Below are 27,147 nucleotides of genomic sequence, written 5' to 3' on the forward strand. Positions count from 1 at the left end.
AAGATTTTTAATAATAATAATAAAGCATTTATTGCCCAACAGTTACAACCATTTACAGAGCAATTTGAGATGACAATATATATTAGGTATACTCCTAGCACTAATACATGGAGATCTCAGCGGTATCATATGATATACGATCAAGACTTATTTTTTAATTCGATTAAAGAACAGAAAAAAATATCACAATATTCACAAATTTTGTGAACATTACATAGATTGGTGCCTTAAGCATAAGGTTAGTTTGCACCCGTTTACACATAAAAGTGCAGCTTTTCCGAGATGTTTGCCGGGGTACGAATATGTTGATGTAAGATAATAATTCACAGGAATCAATTTTATTGTTCAAAAGATTGTACAGAAATATTAAGGAAGTCTGCGCCCTGCGTTTTTCTAAGGATATAAAGTCAAATCTTTGTAATGAAGAAACATAGTTTTGGCCTCTAGGTGGGTATACTTCATCAATTTTAAAGCTCAAAAATTTCAGAAATTTTTTTTGTGCCTTCTCCACGATAGAAATATATTGTCCATATATGGGGTTCCATATTAGAGATCCATATTCTAGTTTTGATCGGACAAAACAGAAATACATTTTTGGTAAAGCAGACAAATTTGTGAAATTTCTACAATTTTTTACAATAAAGCCGTATGCACGATATGCTGCATTTACTGTACGACTAACGTGTATGTTAAAGGTGAGCTGCGCATCAAAATAAATTCCCAGATCTTTTAACTCGTCAGTACGCTGCAGTTACAGTTATCTATTGAGTATGCATAGTGAAGACTATTACTTTTCCTAGTAAATGTCATTGCTTAACATTTGGATATATTCACTGGGAGTTTATTTTTGATACACCACCTATGAAAAATATTCAACTGGATCTGCAAATAACTGCAATCATTTAAAGAAGTGACGGACGTATATAATTTCAAATCATCGGCGAACATAAGCCTCTTGCATTCGAGAGATGTACACAGGTCATTTATGTACAGCAAGAACAACAGTGGGCCTAAATTAGATCCCTGTGGTACACCGCTGGTTGCCGTATACACTTCTAATTTGTAACCATTGTATTCAACAAACTGTTTACGGTTGACTAAATATGATTCCAAAAGTGCTATATACATTTTGGGAAAACCTACGTTCGAGAGCTTGTGTAATAGAAATGTGTGATTTATTCTGTCGGAAGCTTTCGAGAAATCTGTATACAACACATCCACCTGACCCCTATTATCTAGTGTTTCGCACAGAAATTGACTGAATATCGATAGATTACTAATTGTCGAACGGGAATTCATGAATCCATGTTGATAAACAGAAATTATATGTCTCGTTGACAAGTAGATGCGGTGGTACAAAATTATCTCGAATAATTTGGCTCCAATATTCAAGAGAGATATTGGCCTATAATCATCAATCAGATTCTTGGCATCTGATTTGTGCACAGGACACACCTTAGCCACTTTCCAAATATCGGGAAATATGGAAGATCTTGGTATAGAGTTGAATAAAGTTTTCAGGGGACGCACTAAGACCCCTATACAGTTTTGAATAGAAATTAGGGAATGTTATCTGGTCCAGTTGTAAATTTATTTTTTAATTTTTTTGCTGCCTCAAAGATTTCACGTTCACTTATAGGTTCAGAAGTTATATCTACAGATATATTGTGACTGGGACTGGAGGATCACCTTTCTCTGCTCCACTTTCTCCAACTGCGTCAGGTTCAGAGGAGTTGATGTGGTTGATAGAGTCTTCCATTGCATAGACATGGTTCTGAAAAAAAAATAAAATGAAAAAATAGTAGACAATATAATATGAATTGTATGGAAGTGTGTATGCACATCGTGTTGTTTTCGACTGTTAACTAAGAGTTGAAGGATTGCTTGGTCGTTTGGCTTGGCTTCGTCACTTGACTTAACGGATACGTCACTGAAAGTTTGTTCTATAAACTACTGCAATCGAATGATGAGCTGTGACCTCCTCGTGTTTGGAAGTCATAAGCCCCACCCACTTCTGGTGGCGATGAAAGTAGAAGTGGAGTAGAACGATTCGTATCAGTTTTCAGAGTTGTCAATACAAAAAAAATAGGAATTAAATATTCAATAACTTGATTGCTCTTTCAATAATGCAATGAGGATATCTAGATTTACAACAGCGCTATTGTTTTCATCTTTCAATACTCCCAAAAGAATTCTCAGATTTTTTTCGAAGTTTATTTGATAGATTTTAATATAGTCATGACCCCAAGGTATGTCTTGGTGGTGGTATTAGGAATTATAAATCTTGTATCATCCTTATATGACAGAGCGACTTTATTGCAAATCAATATTTGACACCGATGCCATGAATATGGGATCATTCGGAAGTTCACGTTTCATGTTTCCAATCATTGAATTGTTACCTGACACACTGAATACATTGAGCAACGCATAATTGGAAGTATCAATATCCTCGATGATGAAATCATAGGAATTGCTCGTCATTTTTTTCATTATTGAAGAATCCGTATTGGCATGGGATCCGTAATGTTTTTTGATGATATCATAAAAAAGTTGTAAATGACAGTTTTTAACATATTCAATGTACTGAACCTCAAATAAAATGATTTGTCATAACAAAACTCAACTTGACCCATATGTATGACTACAAAGTCTTCGGAAATATGATTAATGTTTCGAAATTGAGGCGGTTTATCAGAGCATTGGCACCCAAACATCTCCGTATAGATTCTCAATCTATAACAATTCGAATGCCTTTTATATTGTTAACTCTTTCCATTGTCTTACCGTATATGTATTTGACATTCAATTAGAGGTGAATCTTCTCGAACTTATTGGTAGCCTCATTTCTCAGATATATAGATATAGTTTTTCAACCATGCTGACTGATCGAGTTTGAGAATTCTACGAGTGCTCATCACCATTAAATCATTACAGACTACCTGTTTTGAATTTCTATAATGAACGATATACTATTTTCATCATTCAAATAAGTATTATACAAAAAGTTTAGGTATTTTGGAATTTGAACCAAGTGGTATGATACTTTTCAACAAAAATGGTAAGTCTGGATGTAAATCAGAAAATCCGACGGAGTAGTGCACATCTAATTCAATAATGTATCATTGGGGATTATCATCTGGAATACTACTGATGTCTTTTGTTGGGCATCGTCAAGAACCTCGAGTTCCTTCCGAATGGTAGGTATGCCAGGACGCAAAAAAGGTGGTAACATGTACAGCCGTTGCCTGAGCATAGTTCGAGTGGTTCATGAATAAAGGCGCTCTTCTCAACCCATGTATATTCTTCACGTATATTTCTGATAAAGAAAGTCGATGATTTGGACTCCTTTGTTTTGGCAACATTGTCGAGTTCATATACGAGTTTATTGTGGGATTGTAGGAAATCAATGTAGACTTCAGTGGCTATAACTGCTAGCTCTGTTTGTCTGCGAACTTGTGCTCGCTAATCTCGAAATAGGTTAACCAATTTGTGTGAAAACTATTTTGATGTGTGACTTCTATTCATTTGTTATATAACAGGGTTCTCGAAATCGATTTTATCTGTAAATATGAAACAAAGACGTGTTAGTTACACCATTAATAACTCAAAAACGGCTGGACCAATTTTTATGATTTTTGTTATTTGGATTCATCTTCGTCGGAAATAGGATACTGTGTAAAAATGATATTTCATCAATAAAAATGATGAAAATGATAATAATGATGGAACTCAAAATGGCTGGAAATATTTTAATGATTTTCGTGTTTTTGATTTGTCTCTGTCGAGAATAGGATAATAATAGGATAATGAGTGTTGAAATATATTTCATGGATGAAAATAATGATGATGATAATAATAAAAAAACTCAAGAACTGCTGGGCCAATTTTTGTGTTTTTGATTTATTTTCATCGGGAACAGAATAATGATTATTGAAATATGATATTCCGTCAATAATAATGACAATAATAATAATAATAAAAATAATAACGGAAGAACTCAAGAATGGCTGAAACGATTCTATTTTTGTTTCTGTTTTGGATTCGTCTTTATCTGGAATAGGATAATGAGTATCGAAATATGATACTTCATCAATGAAAATCAAAATAGTAATAAAAACACCCAATGTTAAGGACCAATTTCAATCATTTTTGAGTTTTTGGATTTGTCTTCATCGGGAATGAGATAAATAGTATTGAAATATGGATAATTCATCAATGAAAATGATAATGATAAAAGAACTCGGAATCAACTGGACCAATTTTTATGATTTTTGTGTTTTTGGATTTTTCTTCGTTGAGAATAGGATAATGAGTATAAAAAAATGATATAATGATGAAAATAATGATAAAAATAATAAAATAAATTAAGAAAGGCTGGACCAATTTTTATGAATTTTGTGTTTATGGATTAGTCTTCTTCGAGAATAGGATATTGAGTATTCAAAGACGATAATTCATTGTTAAAAAAATAATAATAATGAAAGAACACAAAAAAGGCTGGGCCAGTTTTTATGATTTTTGGATTTGTCTACGTATGGAATAGAAAAATAGATTTTGGAATATAATTTTTCATCAATAAAAGTGATAATGATAATTATGAATGAACTCAAGAACGGCTGGACCCATTTTTATAGTTTTCATGTTTTGGATCTGTCTTCGTTGATGATAGAATATAGGTTGTTCACGTTGAGAAGAGAATGACGTCCCAAGATGACAAGTTACGGCGTTGCCAACATGTGCATTATTTCTAACTTCCAAATCTGTTTGTACTGTTGATATGTTCCATTGCTATTATCCTTACTTACTTTTAGAATTTGTTGAGACTATTTCAACGATGCTTCAGGCATATTAAATATAGGCAGGTCTTATGAAAAAAATGATTATTTCTGAAAAGAAAGACTCACAGATTCGGCAACGTCTGAAATTTTACTATCAGTTGAGCAACTTACGAAATGAAATGTCACTAGATTCATTGCTGTTGAACGCATTTCAGTGGGAATTCTAACGTTGTTATGTTGGATATACAAAATTACCAAAAATGACGTCATTCTCTTCTTAACGTGAACAGCTTATATACTGAGTAATAGAACATGCTATTTCATCATTTTTTTAATAACCTCTTTATTTATCCATATAATAACTACATAGTATAAATATGTCCTATATCTAGAAGAAAAAAAAAATTGTTTGAAAATCTATCTATACAATTAGATTCTATCATGAACCACCTACTTCTTCTTAGTGTGTTAACAAACCCTGTTAAATCTTTGTGCTGCTCCAGGTTGTTATACAATAAACCACAATAAATCCATTGCCAAACATTTGCGTCATTTTCATTTTTGAATACTGTTTGAAATTTTTTTTCATTGTTACACTGGCTAAATTTCTTATTTATTTTTTCCTCACACCATTTCCATGTATCATTCGAAATTCCGCAATCTCGTAACCGATGTGGAATGCTATCTATGTCATTGCATTTCAAACATAAACTGGAGTCACTGATAACATGTCTCACAGTTTCTGAACCCACCGCATATATTTCGTTTATTGCTTTGTATGCAACGGATCTTCATTTTGACGAAATATTACGGTTTCCAATGACTTTCCATACTGTACCCCAATTTATATTTGTAAATTTATTTTCTATTAACGGTTTGATAATAACTTTTTTGGAATAATATTGATAAATATTTTTTGTGGTCATTATAATATTTTTTTCCATATCCAGTCAGCTTCTTGAATAAATTCGTGATATTTTTTAAGAGAATTTTGTATTGGAATATTTGTGTCATTTTGAAACATAACGTTTAAGGACGACTTATATGAGATTTTGACTCCACAGCTTGCCCACGAATTTTGTGAAGTTTTAGCAAACAGCGATTTTGCTTTCAGTTCAAAATTTGTTAGGTTCAGACCTCCTTGTTTAATTGGTAAGTGTAGTTGTTCTCTATCCACCCTATATAGATGCCCACTCCAAATGTAATTCTTTGTAATTAATTTAATTTTTTGGCTCAGTTGTTGTGAAACTGGCAATACTTGTGCAATGTACCATGCTTTAGAGAGTACATAAATATTCACAAATTGAATTTTTTTAATTAAATCTAAATTACGTGAGTAATTGGCTTGTAAAATTTTGTGAATATTTTGTATAATTAGGTTCCAATTTATTCTGATCATGTCCTTAAATTTTGCACATACTCTCATTCCCAAAATTTTGATCTCTGATTTAACCTGAAAAATTTGTAGGTTTTTTTCACACTTACCAAGAGGTAGTATATATGATTTATCAAAATTTACTTTTGCATTAGATGCAGCGCAATACATTTTCATAATACCGTTCAAAATTCTTATGTCGTTACGTTTCGAAAAGAAAACCGTCACATCGTTCGCATAGGCTGCTATTTTTTGCTCTCCGCTCGGTATTTTAATTCCTCCTAGTGAGAAATCACATATTCTTAAGAAAGGTTCAATCGAAATCCTAAATAAAATCATCATCGAAATCGAATATCGGTAATTAAAATAACTCAAAAACGACTGGACCCATTTTTATGAACTTTGTATTTTTGGATTAGTCTTTGTCGAGAATATGATAATAAGTATTGAAATATGGTATTTGATCAATGAAAATAATATTGAAAGAGGCAAAATTCCAGTGATAATAGTCACGTGTTATGATAAAACGCATCTGACAGCTCGCATTCCTTCTGACAGCTCACGTTCATTGTTCATTTGTGATAACAAAACGCAACTGATATTTCATTTGCTATAACAAAATGCAACTGACAGTTCAATTGAAATTGTCATAAGAATTTTCTTTCTGAAATATGATTTTTTAGTGATTGGTACATGATTTATATATAATTGAAATTATCATTAGAAAGCATTAGAGATTGCTTTGTATACATCATTTGAATGTTCAAAAGTGTATCAAATTATTTAAATATCAAATATTACTGGAGTTTCTTTCCTACACCAAACCGTTATTTTAACACTTCGGCACGTGTTTTGATCACCAAGTGTTCATCTCCAAAAGAAAGATCCAAACAGGAAGATCAGTTTGAACTTTCTCTTGAAGATGATTACTTGGTGATCGAAACACGTGTCGAGGTGTTGAAATAACGATTTGGTATTGGGAAAAAACTCCAGTAAAATTCATTACTACACCAAAGGTTCCAAAGAGTACATCGCAAGTAAAGGATTATTATTGAATTTGAAGAAATGATCGTTTTACTAAATTCCTAACAACTTGTGAGATCAAATATATTTTTCTGAGAAATATTCCGCATTCTTTTCTCTGTTTTGGTTTCTCATTCAGTGAGTTGTGACTTGTTCAAAAAAGACGCAGATGATTATAGGCAAGCACTGGTTTGAAAACTACACAAGAGAAAACTATGTTTTTGAACACTATCACAATTGTTTGTTGAGGAAAAAACACAAGCACTTGAGAAAAATCCTAGAAGCGCTCTCAGAGCTGTGCCTGTTCGAAAGTAGCGATTCACATTGGATTTGAATCGCTGGCGATTAAATCCATTTGAAAAAACATTCTCAGGAAGTTTATTTCACATGAAGGCAGTTCTCCAGATGAAAGATTTCTTGAACAGTGAAATTCGAGGTGTACTGAGTTGAACCTCAAAACTACGAATTTCTTATATGTACCGCTCTTGGTGGAATCAAATGTGCCAAGTCAATTGAACATTTCCCGTGAAAGTATCTATAAGAGACAATCTCCAACCTCTTTTCGATGTTACAGGCTATCAAGGTGGTACGTGATATTCGCGTCTCCAATCAGGCAGATGGCTCTTTTCTGAATGGAATCCAGCAACTTCAGGGTATCTTTGGGGGCAGAGCTCCATACATGAGAACAATACTCCAAATAAAGTCTGATCTGATCTTTATAAAGTAACAAAAGTTGCTGAGGTCTGTACAGTTTTCTGGTTCGAAACAGTGTTTTTTGAGAAGCAGCTTCTGCAATTCCAATCACATAATGGTGCCAAGACATATTGATGTCCATTTAAACCCCAACAAACTCATTGAAGCAGAAAGCGGAATGGTCTGACCTGACATAATTATATCCGGTTCGGAGACATTTACCTTCTTGGAGAAAACCGATGCCTGGGTTTTTGTTGCATTGAATTGAAGCTGGTTATTTTTACTTCAATTCGAAATCACTTCTAGATCCTCATCAAGATATGCAACTTCCTGCTGCCGGTGAAGATGTGCCTCCGTAGTCGATGTCCTGTATTCCAAGTGGATTGTCAAGTGTACTGTCGTCAGCAAAGCGATATATTGGATTCTTAGTTTTTTCTAATAACCCGTTGATATACAATGATATACAAATCCATTGATCAGACGGTCATATGTTTCACCATCGCTGAAATCTAAATTTCCTGTGATTCACTTGAAAATGGATCCAACGCCATTTATAAGACCGCGTTTGTTCTGAATGGATGTGGTAAAATATTGTTGAATCTATCAGTCACCCCTTTTTCCAAAAATTGTAATATTTTTAAATAGTTAGATGGGTCCCACGAGTAGTCTTTATGACCGCCTACAAAGAAATGATTTGCGGAACTAGGTTTGATTATTTGTGGTTGACATTTCCTGAAAATTTACCTCGGAATTGTCAAAGTTACTCTCCTGATTTTCATTTTCGCAATATAGAAATTCGTCAAAATGTTCGTTATAATCTTCTTCAGCGTAATATTCTTGTTTGCTATAATTTGGTTTATTTTGAGTGTCACTAACTACCGTATTGAATATTATATCTGATATAAAATTACTTTGGGGTTGAATTCGAAATGAGGGACCTGATCGCTAATTAGGGGCGTTTCTTGTCGCTTGTCGCACTCATTGGTACAGGTTCATTTGTTTTTGATATGTATTTCTGGTGGATACACTCATGAGTGTGGGTTTTGTGAAGTTCTGATTTTGATTGGGCCTAAAAACATTTCTGTTTTGAAATGGTTGCCTAGAAACTTGCGCGTTGGTAAACAATTTTTGGGATTGGCTCGGTGCTCGTGGCTGAATTGGTATTGGTTGTGAAGGAAATTGATTTTGCTATAATTGCTATGTTGTACTATAATTATTGATAGGAGAAGAATTTGGCTGTCTGATCTGAATCGTTGTTCAAAAAGGCTGAAAGTTTGGCCAAATGTATTTTTATTTGCGAAATTTTGAAAATAATGTACGTCGTCTTCGTGTAAAAAAAGTGCAATGCTCCACTAAGAGATTCGGGTTGCATACAACGTATTGTAGTACCTAAGGGTTCCTTGAGCCCAGAAAGAAAGATTTTCAAGGTCAAATTGCTATATAAATTTCTTTTATACGTTTTAGATTCTGCTGTGATTTCGTGAAATATATTTAAACACCGTGAATCAGCCTGTATATGTAGGGTGACTATAATTTTTGAACAGAAAAAAAGTACACTTAGGATTTGTAAAATGAAGGTTTATTTTGTATTGTATACAAGTATACAGATGCAGCAGCAAGAAAACAAAGTATTTTTATAAAATATGTACCTATAAAATATATACAATATACAAACACAAAATTCAATTTTCTTTCGACGTGCCAGCTTGACTATCTGGATCATTTTGGTACCAATCGTATTTTTGGGAACTAAGGATAGCCTTCAAAATTTGTGGTTGACCCTTTAGGAACTGAAACATTTCACTACAAGTCTCATTGAAGTTTGTGTGGACTTGCATGATGGATTCCAGAGTAGATAACTTCATCTGCGATTTTTCGGAACTCCAAAAGTTATTTATATTTGAGAACAACCTTTCAAGCGACGCACTGGTCCCAAGCAGACAAAAAATAAACTCGCATAAAATCTTAACATTTTTTAACCCGTTTTCTATTTGCAATAGTTCGAGCCATCGATCTTCAGCACAAATATTTCTTGAATTCCATTCAGCAATTTTATCTTGTGTAACGTTGATTCGTACCAGACTAATTTCATCGAACAGTTCGTCCTGATTCAATATCGGACCTATGTGATCCTTGAAAGCTTCAATAAACTTGGTTTCTCAAGTTAACCCATCGAAAAATTGACCCGATAGTTCACACTGATGTCCATATTCATATTTTCAAGTTTCAAAAGTGACTTTCTCACTTTGAGCGGCAAAAATAACTCATTCAATCGATTTTGAAGCGTATTTATGAGTTCAAAATACTCCAAAGCGGCTTCTGTTGCGCATATTTTGTCACCTTCCACATCTAAAATCACTTTGTGGAAGAGAGATGCAATGTTGTGTACAAACCACATCCAAGCTTCGCTGGTTGGAATTGTGGAAAAACTGTTTTAAAATTGTTGGAAAATTGTCAATAGATAAAAAATATGCTTTCAAGGGTTCGAACATTTGTATAATTCGTTCAATGGCTGGCATTAGGCTCAAAAATCTAGTTTTTGAAAATGATAACATTTTTTTGTACTCGACACCAACAAAATCGCAAAACTGTTTTAATTTATCTACTCTGACTGTAAAAATATAGAGATGCTTAAAAATCTTAACCGCAATAACCTCGACATCAATTGGTGAGACATCCGTCGCATTTTGTACACAGTTGTTGAAAATGTGTGCCACACATCCAATTCCAACCAAGGGTTTGCCACGAGAAGCATTTAATTTGTGAAATAGATTGTTCACCCCTTGTCTTCTCATTTCGCCAAAATTTGTATTCGTATTATCAGCAGACAATCCAATACATTTGTCAAGTAAATTCTGGTTATTCAAAGCACTAACCACATTGTCGTTTAACTGCTCTGATGTTTCACCAGGTAAGTCGCGCAACTGAAGTAATTTCACTTGGATACCCTTTTCGTAATCAAAGTATCTCACCATTATGGGCACAACTTTAATTTCCTTATGATTTGACGAATCAATCGTGATGATAACAAAATTTGCTTTTTGTAGATCAATTTTTAATCTAGACTGAGATTCTTGAGCAAAAACATTTTTCACAATGGCCTGTTTTGGTTCGAGCAGCTGCAAATTTAGGCTCAAACATATTTACTATGAGTTTGGACGTGCAGTCTAATGATTTGAAACTTTGCAAATGCCTAATTGTATGATAAGCAAACGCATCTTCCTTGGTGGCAATCAACATATTTTCCGAGCTGAAGTTTTTAGTTTTAAGTAAGGTTTCCAATTTTCTGCTGTTCAACTTCGTCTTTGCAGCCAAAATATGCTTTTTCTTTAACAAATGTTGTTTAATGGTGCTGCGACCACTGTTGGAAATATCAACATCACTTCGGCAAATTTCGCAATACACAACATGCGGTGAAACATCTGATTTTACTTTCTTAAATAGATACTCTGCCTGCAGCTCGAAGTTGAAATGGCAAAGTACTGTCCTAATAAAAAAAGTATATATAGTCATCCTATGTGTATGTATACATTCATTATATGCTGCAGACTCCGCCGAAGTAGATTTATCTAATCGCTCGCAATAGTCAAATTGCAGCACAAACATGTCTGCATTTCTGAAGGTGTTGGAGAGTTTAACTTCCGTCTCTTCGATATTGATGGCCCTTCATCAATCGCGGGAGTACAGGAAACCCACTGATGATGACGCAGGTCGTACCATCAAGTAAATCCATTTCCACATTTACTACACGTGTACATCTTGTATATAATAACAGAGGATTATGGGGAAAATTTGAAATAAGTAAAACATTTACACCACACACTTCATTCAAGGTCATATGATATGGCTCAAGCTTGAAGTCATGTATCAAGAACAGAGTCGATCATGAAGATCAAACTTCATTCCTAAGGCCATAAGACGTGATCATAACTCAAGGTCGTTCAGGGTCTCCGAAGTTGAGGTCGAGTGATTCAGAGCTCATTAGCATCCTTTCAGTCAAGTCAATGAAATAAACTATATTCGTTCAAATTTGGATGAAATTAGTTTTCGGGGAATAATAGAGAATAATAGAGTGTGTATTTTGGATCAAAAAGTTTTTGAAACGCCAGCGTGTGTATATATGATAAATATAAGTCTATTCTACTGTTTCAAAGTCAAACCAAACTTCAGAACCAAGCATCAGATGGTGAGAAAAGTAACGTACTTTCAGGTCAAAGTGACGGCATGCCTATTTTTCAGCTCAAGTCACGTCAATGTAATATACAACATTGGTTCAAATTTTAAATAAAATCACGTTTCGTAGAAAAAAAATTGTTCTACTGTGAAATACCATATGTTGAATCTATGCATCTGTTCTGAGTACCTCACAACCCCCCTCACCCGTCTGGCGTAAGACAAAAAGTATGAATTTTCAACGAAAGTCATTTTTTGTGGAGGAAAAAATCAGTTTTTTTATCGACCTTTTTTGGATAATTGTTACCTTCCACAATCTTTTACGTTTCGGAGGTCAAAATCTGCCTCCGTCTTCAGAAATGGATAAAAAATTCTAATATATACGCAGTTATTCCTTTTTTGATAGTTTATTTCTTTACTTCTTCGACAGATGTCATATTTTAAAACTTCTTTGACATCTGTCGATGTCAGATGTCATATTTCAAAACTTCTTTGACATCTGTCGAAGAAGTAAAGAAATAAGCTATCAAAAATGGGAATAACTGCGTATATATTAGAATTTTTTATCCATTTCTAATAATTACCCCTCTATTTTTTTCAGGCATAATATATGATATATGAAGTAATAAACGAAATATGTATATAATACATCAATGGAGTTTTCATTCTGGTGAGACGAATGATGTCTCAGAAGAAAAGAAAAAAAATTGAAAAAGTTTTCGAAGACAATTGTGATTGAATAAAATTAATATTTTTTTAGATTATAAAAATCATTTTTATGATATCTATATCCAAGATATTGCGAATTTATTCAGTAGAGGATAGAGTAACATTGCAATGTGGATTATTTTTTGGTCATCAAGTTCATACATTATATATAGTTTCAGTTTCAATTATCATGGCTCTACGAGTTTATCCTAAAACAATTTTGTTATTTTAATCAAAACTTTTGCAGCTTCCTGACAATAATCCTAGTTTTGCTTGTGCTGTTGGCTACCATCTACGATTATGTGAAGAGTTCCGAAAATACAGAGGAGAAACCTTTTGAACGTAAGTATTCTATAATAGTACAAAATAATTTTGTTCATTTCAAAATAATCAGTCTGGCAAAAAGGTTTAAAATATCTTGTAACCATGCTAATGTTAAATATTCAAGCGGTTTTATCGGTCTGAAATATAATGATCATAATAATAAACTGCATTTCAAACAAACGGATAGCGAAGATACGATTTATACGGTTGATGGACGGCTATTATTTTTTGCTTGGTGCTCTGACTCTCATCGGTAGTTTGTTATTGCAACCCCAGAAAAACTCGGTAAGGCGATGATGAGCACTGAAAACAAAAATTCTGAGTAACCTTCTTATCGAGTACTGAAGTTGAATTGAAAAATCGGCAGGATTCGAATCAGTCTTAGTTCCAAGTGGTTTTATGAGTGGAAATCGCTTATGAAATTTTTATTATATGGCCGATTGAATTCAAAGAGAATAATGTGGAAATGAAAGCTATATTCAGTGTTCAGTAATCAACTCACTGATGTCAAATATATCTATAAGTTTTAGTTAGTTAATTAATTGGAGTAATCAAATTTAACTACTACTGAAGTTGTTGGTAATATAATCAATATTGACCTACTTCAAACATATGTGGTATCTAATTCTAATATCTAATAAGCGAATGAATGTTTACGTACTGTCATCGATTAGATGATTGGATTCAACTCATTTCGTGTCGTAGTTTTATGAACGAATTGAGTGTTTTTTCTTATAATGTTATCCGTATTTGGTATCGAAGAGCCAATGACGAAAGTATCTTACTGCGAAATATCGGATGTCTACCAGTGAGGATGACAGTGTTCCATATTGTGTAGAAATTCTGTGAATGATATCTGATTCGATTTCATCACGAATATTCGGAATACAAATGGAATAAAGAAAAGTGTTTTTGTATATTTCAGCTATCATATAGAAGTAGTTGTTTCAGAAGTATTTTTTTCCTTTCGTGTTATTCAATATTCAAGTAAAAATAGAAGTTTCGAGAAGCTTTTTTCCAGTTTGTGTTTGATAGTTACTCCTTTGCATGATCTACACATCTTTGTTTGAGTGTATTTTCAAAATTGACTGCTTCCTTCCTTTATTTGAAAGATTCCCACGTTTTTTGTATCAAGATGGAAAAGTCGGAAACCAAAACCTCTCTTTCCCAAAAAAAGATTGTTGAAAATATAGTCTTTCGATTTAAACAAGATTCCTATGGCTGGGATTCAATCAAATGAGCGGATGAATGTTACTTACGTACTGTTATCGATGACATGAGTGGAGTCGACTCATTCCGTGACAAAAAGCAGTATATACAGTGTGTCTCACTTCCCATGGAAACACCCCCGTATCTTCCGTAATATTCGAGATAAAATGATGAAACTCTCAGGACTGATGGAGTATTCCATCGCAAGTGGCGGACAGTGTATATCACTTTGGCCAACCCTATTCAGGTGGTAGGTGCATTTTGAGCATTTCCATCAGTCCAGAGAGTTTCATCGTTCTACCTCGAATATTACGGAAGATACGGGGGTGTTTCCATGAGAAGTGAGACACACTGTATATGAACGAATTGAGTGTTTCTCCCTTTAAAGTTATCCTTATTGGTACTGAGGAGTCAATAAGACAAGCATCTTACGGTGAAACATCGGATGTCTACCAGTGAGGATGACAGTGTTCCATGTAAGTGGAATGTTGATGTTTCACTAATTATATTGTGTAGGTATCCTGTGAATGATATCTAATTCGATTCCATTACGAATGTTTGGAATACAATCTGAATAGAGAGAAGTGTTTTCCGTATAATTTGATGTCCATATAAAAGTATTTGTTTTGAAAGTATTTTTTTCTTTCGTGTTATTCAATGATTATATGTAAATAGCTGTTTCGAAAGGGTTTTCTCTTCCAGTTTGTGTCTGAAAGTTACTCCGTTGCATGATCTACACATCTTCGTATACGATTAACTTTTTAAATTATTTGCTTCCTTCCTTTATATGGAAAATTTTCACGTTTTTTATATCAAGATGGAAAAGTAGAACAACAAAAATTTTCTCGAAAAATCAGTCTCTCCTAAAAATATATTATTTCAAATTGAACAAGATTCCAATAGCTGGGTTTCAATCGAATAAAAAAATGAAGGTTATTTACGTACTGTCATCGATGACAAGAGTGAATTCAATTCATTCCGTAACAGAAAGTCGTAATTTTATGAACAAATTGAGTGTTTTTTCTTATAATGTTATCCCTATTTGGTACTGAAGAGCCAATAAGGCAGGTGTCTTACTGCGAAACATCGGATGTCTACCAGTGAGGATGACAGTATTCTATGTTAATGGAATTTCAATCTTTCATTAATTATATTGTGTACACATTTCGTGAATGATATCTGATTCGATTTCATTACGAATGTTGGTAATACAAACGCAAAGTGTTTTTTGTATAATTCAGCGTTCATATAAAAATATTTTTCTCTTTCCCCTATTTCACAATTTGAATGAAAATAGCTGTTTCGTGAGGACTTTTTTCCAGGTTGTGCCTGAAAGTTACTCCTTTGCTTAATCTACACATCTTTGTACAGAGCTGAATTTTGAAATTGATTGCTTTCTTCTTTTATTATCAAGATGGAGAAGTAGAAAGACAAAACCTTTCTTTCTCACAAAAATAGTTTTTATCAGTTCGGACTTCCATTGTCTGAAATGATATAATTTGATATCCCTGAAAGAATCTGTGAAAAAAAATAAAAAGATTAGCTGAAACAACAATTTATTCAAGTTAAAAGCTGAAATTTCAATGAAATGACATACAAGCAACAACCAAAAAAATTTAACTATTAACACGAGCTGAAAAATTAAAAAATCATTAACAAAAAATGAAAATTGAAAATATGAAATTAAATTTAGTACCCACAATCATTTTCAGGTGATAACTGGACTTATTCCTTCGAGATCTGACTATTTATAGGTCATTCGACTGCTTTCACCTATCCCCTCTTCCCTCTCTCCACTTCATTGGTTTTAGCGGGAGCTGACCGTTTGGCGGGAGTTGGTCGTGTTCCGCTTGATTAGATGTTTCCATATGTTACGTATCTCCACGCTAGCTTGGTTACATGCGTTGTTGGACAACCAGTGTTCCTCCTTGTGGATGATTTCAGCTTGAGCAGACTTGATGTTATGTTGATGAGTCCAAACATGCTCTGCTATTCCAGATTTGCTAGTTTCTCCTGGCTGTATCTGTTTTTTGTGCTGGGCAATGCGAACTTTCAATAAACTCTTAGAGCACCCGTACACGAGCCACATTTTGCGGTCGGATCGACCACACAATAGCAGTCGCGTTCCAGCGAACTCAAGCCGCCCATAAGAAATACTGTGCTACACGTACACGGGCGTTCACAAAAGTCAAAACGGGCGTCTGCAGTCAACTTGCTGCTGATCTCCGCCGTACACTAACCCCAAACTTGTAGTCGTACCCAACAGCGTACACCGTCGTGTACTTTTTCTTATATTGGCCTCACATCATTCAATATTTTATGTCAGTTGCCTCAACTGCAAGTGCGGTTTATGTGACCGCAAGTCGACCACAAAAATGTGGTTTGGTCAACCACGAAGTGCAGTCAACGTGGCCACAATGTTGTGGTTGATACAAATGCAAATATGTGGTCCATGTACGGCCGATGTATGATTCTCCGCACTCGCAGGGTATCCGGTAAATGCAATTCTTAGAATCGCAGTCCGCGTTTGATGGCCTGGTTTTCGTGAGACTGCTACGGATAGTTTCCCCAGATCTGAAGTAGGTTGCGGCGGCTTCTCTTGCTTGTGGAGCTCTTGCTCTCTTCTAGCTAAAGCCTGTACCACCCTCACTTTGGAGTAACCATTCCGTTGAAGGTCATTTTTGATGATGCATTGCAGAGCCCGAAAGCATGGTCTAGTAGAGTCTTGATAATTTATCTCTTAGTCGATTGATGGTGATTGGATTCCTGGTTCAGATACTGTCCCGATATATAGATGTTTTCCATTTGGTGTCGGTCCTCTTCACCAATATGTCTAAGAATGGCAATTCTTTGTGGAGTTTCTTCCTTAAGTTGTTGATGTGCTTCAGGAAAGTGTCTAGTTCTGCATTTCCATGGTTCCATATTATGAGGGTGTCGTCCACGCATCTCAATCAGACTCGGGGCTTCTTGTGCGCTTGTTCAATGGCCAAAGTTTCAAACCACTCCATATATATTGGCTATAACCTGTGAAAGTGGCGATCCCTGTGGCAGTCCCTCATCTTGCGTAAAGATTCATCCTTCAGTTGGAAGTAACAGTTTCGTACACAGCATCCTAGTAATTCCATGATTATTAGTATTGCTGAGTTTCAGCAATACTAGTAATCTTTCAGGTTCCCATCTTCGGATAGCTTCTTCTGTATGATTTGAATTGCTTCTTCGACAGAAACGTTGGTAAAGAGGCTTTCCACGTCGAAATTGATCAGTTGATCTTTCACTTCGATTTCCCCTAGTAGTTCAACGAAATGCCTTGAATTTTTCACAAAAGATGATGTTTTTCCTTGTAGTGGTTTGATTATTGGTATTAGTGATCTCCACAAATTCTGAGTGGCTGAATCTTTGAAGCTAATAATCGGTCTGAGAGGAAGATCCTTCTTGTGGATTTTGGGTAGTACATACAAGTGAGGTTAGCGATAATCTCTCTTTTTCCGAAAAATGGACTTGGTGTATTTTCAAAGTCTGGTACAACTTCCTTTCAATTGATGCAGTAGGGTCTCCTACAGTCTTCGTGTATTTTCCTTTCTGAAGCACCTTCTTCTGTTCGTACAGATCAGTATCCATCAAAACAGAACCTGCTTCAGATCTGAGAACACTAACCGTAGCAGTCTTACGAAAACCAGGCCACCAAACGCGGACTGCAATTCCAATAATTGCATTTACCGGATATCCTGCGAGTGCGGAGAATCATATATCGGTGAAACTAAGACGCAATTGAAAGTTCGCATTGGCGAGCACAAAAAACACAGACAGCGAGGACAAACCAGCAGATGTTGAAATACCAGAGCATATTCGGACTCATCAACATAACATCAAGTGGGCTCAAGCTGAAATAATCCACAAGGAGGAACACTGGTTTAGGGAAAAATTCAAAGAAGCCGCATATATTTTGTCCAACAATGCATTTAGCTAAGCTAGCGTAGAGATACGTAACATATGGAAACCTCTAATCGAGCGGAACACGACCAACTCCCGCCAAAAGGTCAGCTCTCGCTGAAAACCAATGAAGCGGAGAGGGGGAAGAGGGGATAGTTGAAAGCAGTTGAATGACTTATAAATAGTCTGATTCCGAAGGAATAAGTCCAGTTATCACCCGAAAACGATTGTGGATACTAACAATCGAAACGTCGTGAAGTAATTCGGTTTGGAATCTTTTGATTTTATATTTTTAATTTTCATTTCTTGTTGATAATTTTTAAATTTTTTCAGCTTGTGTTATTATTTCAATTTTTCCGGTTGTTGCTTGTATGCATTGTTACATTGTAATTTTGGTTTTTTTGCTTGATGAAATTGTTTTTTCAGCTAATCTTTTTAATTTTTTTTCACAGATTATTCAGGGATTTCAAATCACTTTATATCATATTAGTTATTGCCGTGTAACATCTATCGATATAATTTGTATCTGTATTGTAAAGTCAATTTAAGTGACTTTGTGTCAGACTGAAATGGTTGTACCTGTTCTTCTGTTTCTCAATTGTGACACCAGGATCTTTCGAAGTTTTTTTCAATCACATGGGTGACATCCATCCACGGAACAAATTCATGAAAGAAGTTGAAGAGGGTTACTCGCTCGAATTTCTCGATGTGTTGATCATAAAAAGTCCGGATGGTACACTGGGCCACACGGTATATCACAACACACACTAATAGATACCTCAACGCAAATTGTCACCACCACCCAAAATAAATTCCATTCGGTGGGAAAAAACTCAACACACGTTCGAGAAGGTTGGCACAAAACGAACACAGACAACAAGAGTTGAACAGCATCGAGACAACTCTACGAATGAATAACTACTCACTGGAAATTATGAAAGTGGCTTCTAAGATCTCAGGGAATCAGCAAAAAACCTGAGATACACCAGTCATAACAACCACACTACCATATATTGGAGTAACCACAGATAAATTCAGCAAAATTTTTCGCCAAGATCACATACCAACATCATTCATACCAAAACGTACAATAAGGTAGGAATATACTCCGTTATCCAAAGGATCAGATACCACTGGAGTCCCAAGAAGTTTACGAAGTACCAATCAAGATTCTTACAAGACTCACATCAGCCAGACCAACAGGCGAATCATCATACGCAAAGATTAACACAAACTAGCAGTGAAAAGAAAAGTAACCACTTCCCTCTTCCAACACGTGTTGGCGACAGAACACAACATCAAGTCCGAGAACGATCCAGTAGTATGAACAAAAGGGATACAAAGATTCTTTCAAGTCGAAAACGTTGCACAGGTGTCTGATGGTTTACTTCAACTCTCTGCGCAGCATTAGCTGGGTTAGATGTTGTTTTTCTGTTAGGTATCTGCCACACGTACCTACAAATTCGTAGGTCTGCATGAGGGGAAAAGGGCAGCCTTGAGCGTGTCATAATGCACCTCTCCGGAATATTATTCATATATATACAGGGTGGCCCACCACATTCGCCTCGGTATTTCTACGAAAAATGAAGAGATTTAGGGTAAAACTTTTAGCACAGTTATATGTAGGTCCATGAGGAGCCTATTCCAAAATTATTTGGAATCATACAGGGTGACTCCCAAAAAAGTTACATATCAAAGTTTTATTTTTTCTAATGGAACACCCTATTTTTTATATTTTAGGATACTATATACAAAATGAAGGTGTGTTACTATTGTATTTTCTATACTTAAAACTGACCATTCCTGAGAAATTTCGAGAAACTTAAAAATACAGACCATAATTTAAAAATTGTTTTCACCCTGTAACGAGCTGCTCGTGATTAAATTAAAAATTTGGACACAATTTATTAAATAACTTCTTAAAGTTGAATGGAACACCCCGTATTTGGTAGCGTAATTTGACGTAGAAGTGAATATACTTCAAAACTATACTAGGGTTCCTATCCCTTCTGGTTTTTACATAAAAGGCGTTTTTATATTTTACTTATAAGTAATTTTTTCATCTTAAATGGAATACCCTGTATTGTTATGAAAAGCAAAAAATCATTCTTGAAATCATTTTATCGAAAAATCAAGGATCTTAAATAGTTCATTATTTGAATAAATGCTCAAAATGGTGTCCATTATTCTCGATGCATAGGCGAACTCTTTATTGAAATGAGTGCTGAACTCTTGATAACATATTATGCGATATTGAACGAAACGCTCTTCTTATTCGTACTTTCATATCCTGAGGTGTCATTGGCGGTGTATCGTGAACAATACTTTTGACATATCCTCATAAAAAATAGTGGGTCCGGAGACCTGGCTAGCCAGTTCTGTGGACTGTTCGTCCTATTCATCTATTTGGATATTGTCGAACTAACTCGTTTCTAACACGTCTATCAAAGTGTGCAGGAGCACCACGTCCGTCCGTTGACGAATATTAAGAGGTATACTTTCCAGCCGCATAAGCAAATTATCCCTTATAAATAATAAAAGTAAGGACCTACTACTTGCGTTTCAATTATTTCACCCCACATATCAACAGACCATCTGTGCTGATGATCAAGGGTTCTAAAAATATTAGGGTTTTCGTCACTGTAGTAGTGAAAGTTATGTCTGTTAACTAATCCGTTGTTATGAAAAGTTGACTCATCAGAAAAAGCACATAATCAAAAAAAAATTCTTCAACACCAAACTTTTCTGAAACCCATAAACAAAAATTCAGTCATCGATCATAATCTTATTCAAAGAACTGTTGGTGTAGTTGAATGCGATACGGGTGGAATTTGTAATTTTTAATTATTCTTTGGATACCCTGTCTGCTTATTCCAGTTGTTTCACATATTTTTCGTTGACTTGTGTGAGGGTTTTCAATTAGAGCCAACATCACTAAATATTCATTTTCCTCATTTCCAGTAACCGGTTTTTGCCGTTCTTGCATATTACAAGATACACTGCCTGTCCTTCGGAAAAGCTGCAACGACTTTTCCAATGAACACTTGTTAGGATGACTCCTGTTAGAATACCTTTGGGCATATACTCTTGACGCTAATAAATAGTTTTCTTCACACTCACCGATTATCAAAATCATATCAATTCGTTCTTCCTGGGGATAAGTTCCCATTTTACAATATTTCAAAATGACAATGATTTTAAACTAGTTGAAACAATCATAATGGTTTGATTAACAAGTTGTGTCACTGTCAAATACTTTTTGTTTCATAATCATAATTAACGCCATCTAGGCCAGAGCCTACTATTATTGAAAAAATAGTACAGGTTTCATAGGCATTCAAAAATGTATGTTTTTATTGACCCCATATTGTAGTTTTGGTATTTATTCTACTATGAAGTTCAATATACCTATTTGCTAAGAAACAAACGAATTTAACATATTTTGCCTCAATAATTAAGACACATGCATCTTCTTATTTTGAAGAATGCTTTTTAATATTTCAGAAATGACAATAAATTTTAGTTTTTACATTTGCCTGCATTTCACTTCAGATACACCAGATTTAAACTTGTGCTTCTAGCGAATCTACGTATTCTTAAATAAAAAGGTGTTAAAAATGCTTTTTAGGCTTTTCATTACAATACAGCGTGTTTCATTTTAAAGATAAAAAATTACTCATAAGTAAAATATAAAAACGCTTTTCGTGTAAAAAACAGAAGAGAATATAGTTTTAAAGAGAATCTACTCCTGCGTCAAATTACGCCACTAAATACGGGGTGTTCCATTCAACTTTAAGAAGTTATTTAATTGAATGTGTGTCTAAATTTTGAGGCAATTTTTTTCGCCACCCGGGATAATATTGCATTAAAAATTTCATGTGGTAATCAACTTTAACCTTTGAGCTAAGCACTAATTAATCATGAGCAGCTCGTTACACGTTACAGGGTGAAAACAATTTTTTAATTATGGTCTGTATTTTAAAATTTCTCGAAAATTCTCAGAAACTGTCAGTTTTAAGTATGGGAAATATAATAGTTACTTACCTTTATTTTGTCTATAGTATCTAAAAATATAAAAAATGTAGGGTGTTCCATAATGAAAAATATAACTTTGGTATGTAACTTTTTTGGTATAATTATGTATATATATATATATATATATATATATATATATATATATATATATATATATATATATATATATATATATATATATATATATATTATATATATATATATATCAAAAGGGGGAAATTCGTGGACAAGACACTCAAGAAATATGGAGGCAAACCGCGGACACGTGTTTCTATATCATACACACTCGATAATGATCTATATATATATATATATAATATATATATATATATATATATATATATATATATATATATATGTATATACTATATAAATATATACTATATATATATAGTTGAAGGACAGTCTTTGCTGACTAGTTGAGAACAAAACTTGGAAAATATCTTTGGGTAAACAGCAGAACGGAAGTGTACTCTTATAACACAATTTATTTCAATATTTCGATAAAACTTATTATCATTTTCAGAGAAAAGCTACAAAATTTGTATAATGGTGATATAATATAAAAAATTATTATTATGAAATGTCTCAACTTACTGTTAGTGAGGTTGGCCTTGTCGAAAAGAATGTAACATTTGAACAATTGAAACATGTCAATACAATAAACCAGTCATTACAATTAAGAAGTTGACTCCTCACTGGATACAAAGAAGAATGTTCAGTTAAAATTTACTAAAAATCGTTATTTGTTTAAAATTATGGATTACCGGTAAAATCCATGTTGGTTGAAGAACAAAGAGAGAGACAAAATCTATATCACCCCGTATTACCATTGAAAATGAATGGTTAATTAATGTTTCCTCTTCGTCGATCGGGTTGTGAATATATGTCTATTGAATGTACTCACATTTGTGAAGAAGAAGAACGAGCTCTCTCTGGTACTTGGGTGATAGATGAGGTTTTGAAAGCTTTGAAAAAAGGGTAAACTCATGAAAATCTATGGAATCTGGAAATACGAAGTTGTACAATATGACCCTGCTTCAGTCAGGTGGCTTATTTTCTGAATATATTTCCAAGTTTTTGAAAATCAAACAACAAGCTTCAGGTTGGCCCTCCGATTGTATATCAGAGCAAAAAAAAAATAAATATATTCAAGATTACTATGACAAAGAGTGTGTTACCTTGTGTGCTGAAGAAATCGAAAAAACCAGCAAAAAACTTCCATAGTTTCTGAGGCTGCTGAACTTTTTGATATCTTATCAAAACCATTCATCGAAGTGAACAGTATTTTTCCAGTTAATGAAAACACTCTAATTGTCAATTGGAAATTCAAAGATGGAACTTATAAGCCTCTTCCAACTGTTAACGTTGTGTTGGCAGCATATACTTCAGCTGAAGGAAGACTAGAATTATATAAATATTTGGTAAAACTAGATATAAGAGTTTTGTATCACGACACAGATTCAGTTATTCATATTTCATGTCCCGGAATGTATGATGTACCTTTAGGTAGTTTTTTAGGTGAAATGACCGATGGATTGTCTGAATATGGAAATGGTAGCTACATAACATACTTTGTCTCTGGAGGCCCAAAATTATACGCATATCGTGTATATTCCCCTATGCGAAATAAAACATTTGATGTAATCAAATCAAAGTCAAAGGGATCACCTTGAATTATAACACGTATAAGACAGCTAATTTTGAAAAACTCAGAGACATGGTTATTAACGAAAACGATCCCGACGAGTATATAACAAAAAAAATATTGTAAGGAATCCTGATCACTCTGTCATCACCGAAGATGTAACCAAAGTCTTCCGAACTAACTTTACCGAAAGAAAACGTGTTGAAAATTTTGAATCTGTACCTTATGGATTCAAAAAAATGAAACATTTCAATTGAAATTAACAATATTTGAATAAAAACTCGCCATGTCGCTAAAAACATTTTCATTATCAATTTTGAAGTTGATGTTAGTCAATAAAAACACAATTATGATTTGTTTATTCAAATATCATTAATTCTTCATCAAGGTGTACAGTGCTAACAAATACACCCACATATATCCACACCTTTCTTCGTATGACTCAAATATCTACAATATTAACAAACATTTCAAAATTTCTCATTCTCAATATGTTGATGATTTTTTTTATCAATTTTTCAGACATGATGGAATTTTCAAAAAAACTTGGTAATTTCAGTATATAATTTTCATAAGTATAATTTCTTAATATTTTTTTGATAGGCAAAATTGTGAAATACGACAAGTTACTGATAAATAGAAGATTTTTCTTTGTGAAAAATACTTTGATTTTTACGCAGTAACTTATCGGGGTAAACTAAAAAGTTTGCCCTTCTACACTTGTATAAAGTTCTCCATTATAATTTTTATATTTTTTCAGATTGTGGAAGGTAACCATTACCCAAAAAAAGGTCGATAAAAAACTGATTTTTTTTCCTCCACAAAAAATGACTTTCGTTGAATAATTTTCATATTGATAGAAAAATGTTATAATTTCATAGTGGAATTTAAAAACTGATTTACAAGGTTTGTTGTGTCGCTCTGTATAGTTTCGTATTTGAGTTACTGAAAAATGTTGTTAATTGTACACCCTAACATTTTTGTGGTGTAATTTAAAACTTTTACGAAACTTGTAGTTGTTATTGTCACTCTGTATTGGAATTATTGTATTGAAAATATAGAAAATTTTATAATTTGTGGTGTGTGATTTTGAATACCTTGTTATTGTTACTCTCGCCCAAATTCAAACAAACCAATCACAAGACTGATTATTTTCATAATATTGATTTGATTGTTTTTCGTAGTTTTTGTTATTTCTCAACAACTTTTCAATTATTATCCACACTTGGAATGCAAAAATGCTACTTATGATCTCAATGAATTAATTTAAATAGTTATAATTGCAATGTTCAAAATATTTTGGTCTCCACATTGGCTGACATTGTTATTAGTTTAAAATTACAAACATTTCCTGAAATATTTCCATACCTCAATTTATCTCACGAACGTTGATAACATAATTACAAAAAAATGAAAAATCTAACTCACCTCAAATTATCCTTTGTACTTTTCAGTTCGAACCAACAGCTACATACACACAATCGGAAGAAACCGCGAACAAAATTACATTTCAATATTTTTTCACACTCAGCAATAGGAATTCACTTGAGATAACGCGACAGCCTACGGAAGTTTCATTCATAATGAATGATAAATACATGGTCCGGCAACAGGACTTTGTACGAAATCCATTTTCTGGATGATAATGAAAATGCTGAAATTTCTACACACACTTCCCATACAAGTTGTGACAAGTAGCTATATAATGATGACGTCATACGCACACACAAATGGTTTCTTATTCTGGGGTTCGATATATATGAAATAAGTATGTTTTTCATTGGGATTACACACACACACATTGCAACACCCCCATTATAGCATATGTTACTATATCTTGGTGATCTGTCATTTTGTTTTACCTAACATCGTTACGTTACGCTTTTTACAAAAACGATACACGAAAAGCATTACCCGAAAAAAACGTGACGCGAAAGCATTATACAAAAAAACCTTACACTAAAAAACGTTTCGCTAATAACGAAAACGTTACTCTTTTTATGAAATTTTCGTGAAATTTTCGAAACACGCAATCATAAATTACAAATGTGACCAAGATACCAACTGGTTTAAAAATAATAAATGCATTTAACATAACCTACACATTGTATACGAAAGGGACAATGAGACGCTAAATACCGTTTTTTCCTCAAACGACACTCAATATACATTTTCTGTTATGTCTACCTACATTTATTCAACGTCAGCTGTTGATGGTAGCTTGGTTAACAAAACTCAGTGTCCTTCTAACACATGGAATCATGGAATCGCACGTTACCTCCTTCCACTCCACTAGGTTACGTTAGGTTAGGTCCACAGTGGGTGGGTCTATTCTAGTCTCCATCGCAACCCACAAGGGCTTATTGTGGCTCACATGATCAATGGTGAAATTACGAATCTGCCGAACTCTAAACACCTGATTCGGTCCCCCAGCGGGGCAATCACAAAGTATGTAATGCTGTTTCGTCTTTTTTTCCAGAAGCAGAGACTGAGACACACTGATTTTTCTCTACTCCACACTGACGTCATCACCTTCTTCCTCATATACACACACGTATTGCATCGTATAACTCTTACACACGTCACATCTACCTCGAGTTGGGTATTCCACAAGGTTCAACATGATAATGACGATTACAACTTCCCTAACATTCTACGGAAATCACAAAAATGTGATCAAGTAAATAAAATGAGTCAATTTCGGTCCCGACAAAACTTACGCTGTAAATACCCATCATTCGCAGTTAATTTCATTGTCTTACGTTGCAGTAGAGGCTAAGGACAATGTCTACCAGGCAGACGTGGTGAGTTCGATTCTCATAACTATAAACTTTTTCATGACGTAACGAAACTAAAATATGTTGAGTGAAACGCTATGCTGAATTATTTATTCCACAGAAGATTCAAATCTACCGCCACAAAGTTCTGAGATGCAAAAGCGTGTGCTCTGATGAATGGCGAGTTGCGTGACAGTTTGGGGACGCAACGTGACAATTTGACTCCTCACTGGATACAAAGAAGAATATTCAGTTAAAATTTACTAAAAATCGTTATTTGTTTAAAATTATGGATTACCGGTAAAATCCATGTTGGTTGAAGAACAAAGAGAGAGACAAAACAATTGACAATGAGAGCTGTCATGTAATTCAGTTAGAAAAGATGTGTTTGTTTGGAGATGATGAAACTTTGGAACGAAAGAAAACTATTATGGTCAAAGTGTGATCAGAGACATTTGCTGTTCTGTAAGT

At 34.1% G+C, this 27,147-nt stretch overlaps 1 protein-coding gene and 1 long non-coding RNA gene across 8 annotated transcripts in view; one reads left to right on the forward strand and one right to left on the reverse strand.

The window, feature by feature from the left end:
• The window catches only part of LOC111516152 (nose resistant to fluoxetine protein 6), a 327,989-nt gene that overhangs the window by 87,150 nt on the left and 213,692 nt on the right, over positions 1 to 27,147 (forward strand). For all 7 annotated transcript variants that reach the window (XM_074186129.1, XM_074186130.1, XM_074186127.1 and 4 more), the window contains one exon: positions 13,001 to 13,095. In XM_074186129.1, the coding sequence (XP_074042230.1) occupies positions 13,001 to 13,095 (95 nt within the window). The remainder of the gene's footprint in view (positions 1 to 13,000; positions 13,096 to 27,147) is intronic.
• On the reverse strand, positions 15 to 25,627 carry LOC141487257 (uncharacterized). Its single transcript, XR_012468292.1, has 2 exons — positions 25,328 to 25,627; positions 15 to 1,774 (listed from the first exon to the last, which is right to left on the reverse strand). It is a non-coding gene; the product is annotated as an uncharacterized lncRNA (long non-coding RNA).

This window comes from Leptinotarsa decemlineata, unplaced genomic scaffold (genome assembly GCF_025532065.1).
Source record: "Leptinotarsa decemlineata unplaced genomic scaffold, Ldec_3_MD MMD2_tig00078422_RagTag_RagTag, whole genome shotgun sequence".
Classification (NCBI taxonomy): domain Eukaryota; kingdom Metazoa; phylum Arthropoda; class Insecta; order Coleoptera; family Chrysomelidae; genus Leptinotarsa; species Leptinotarsa decemlineata.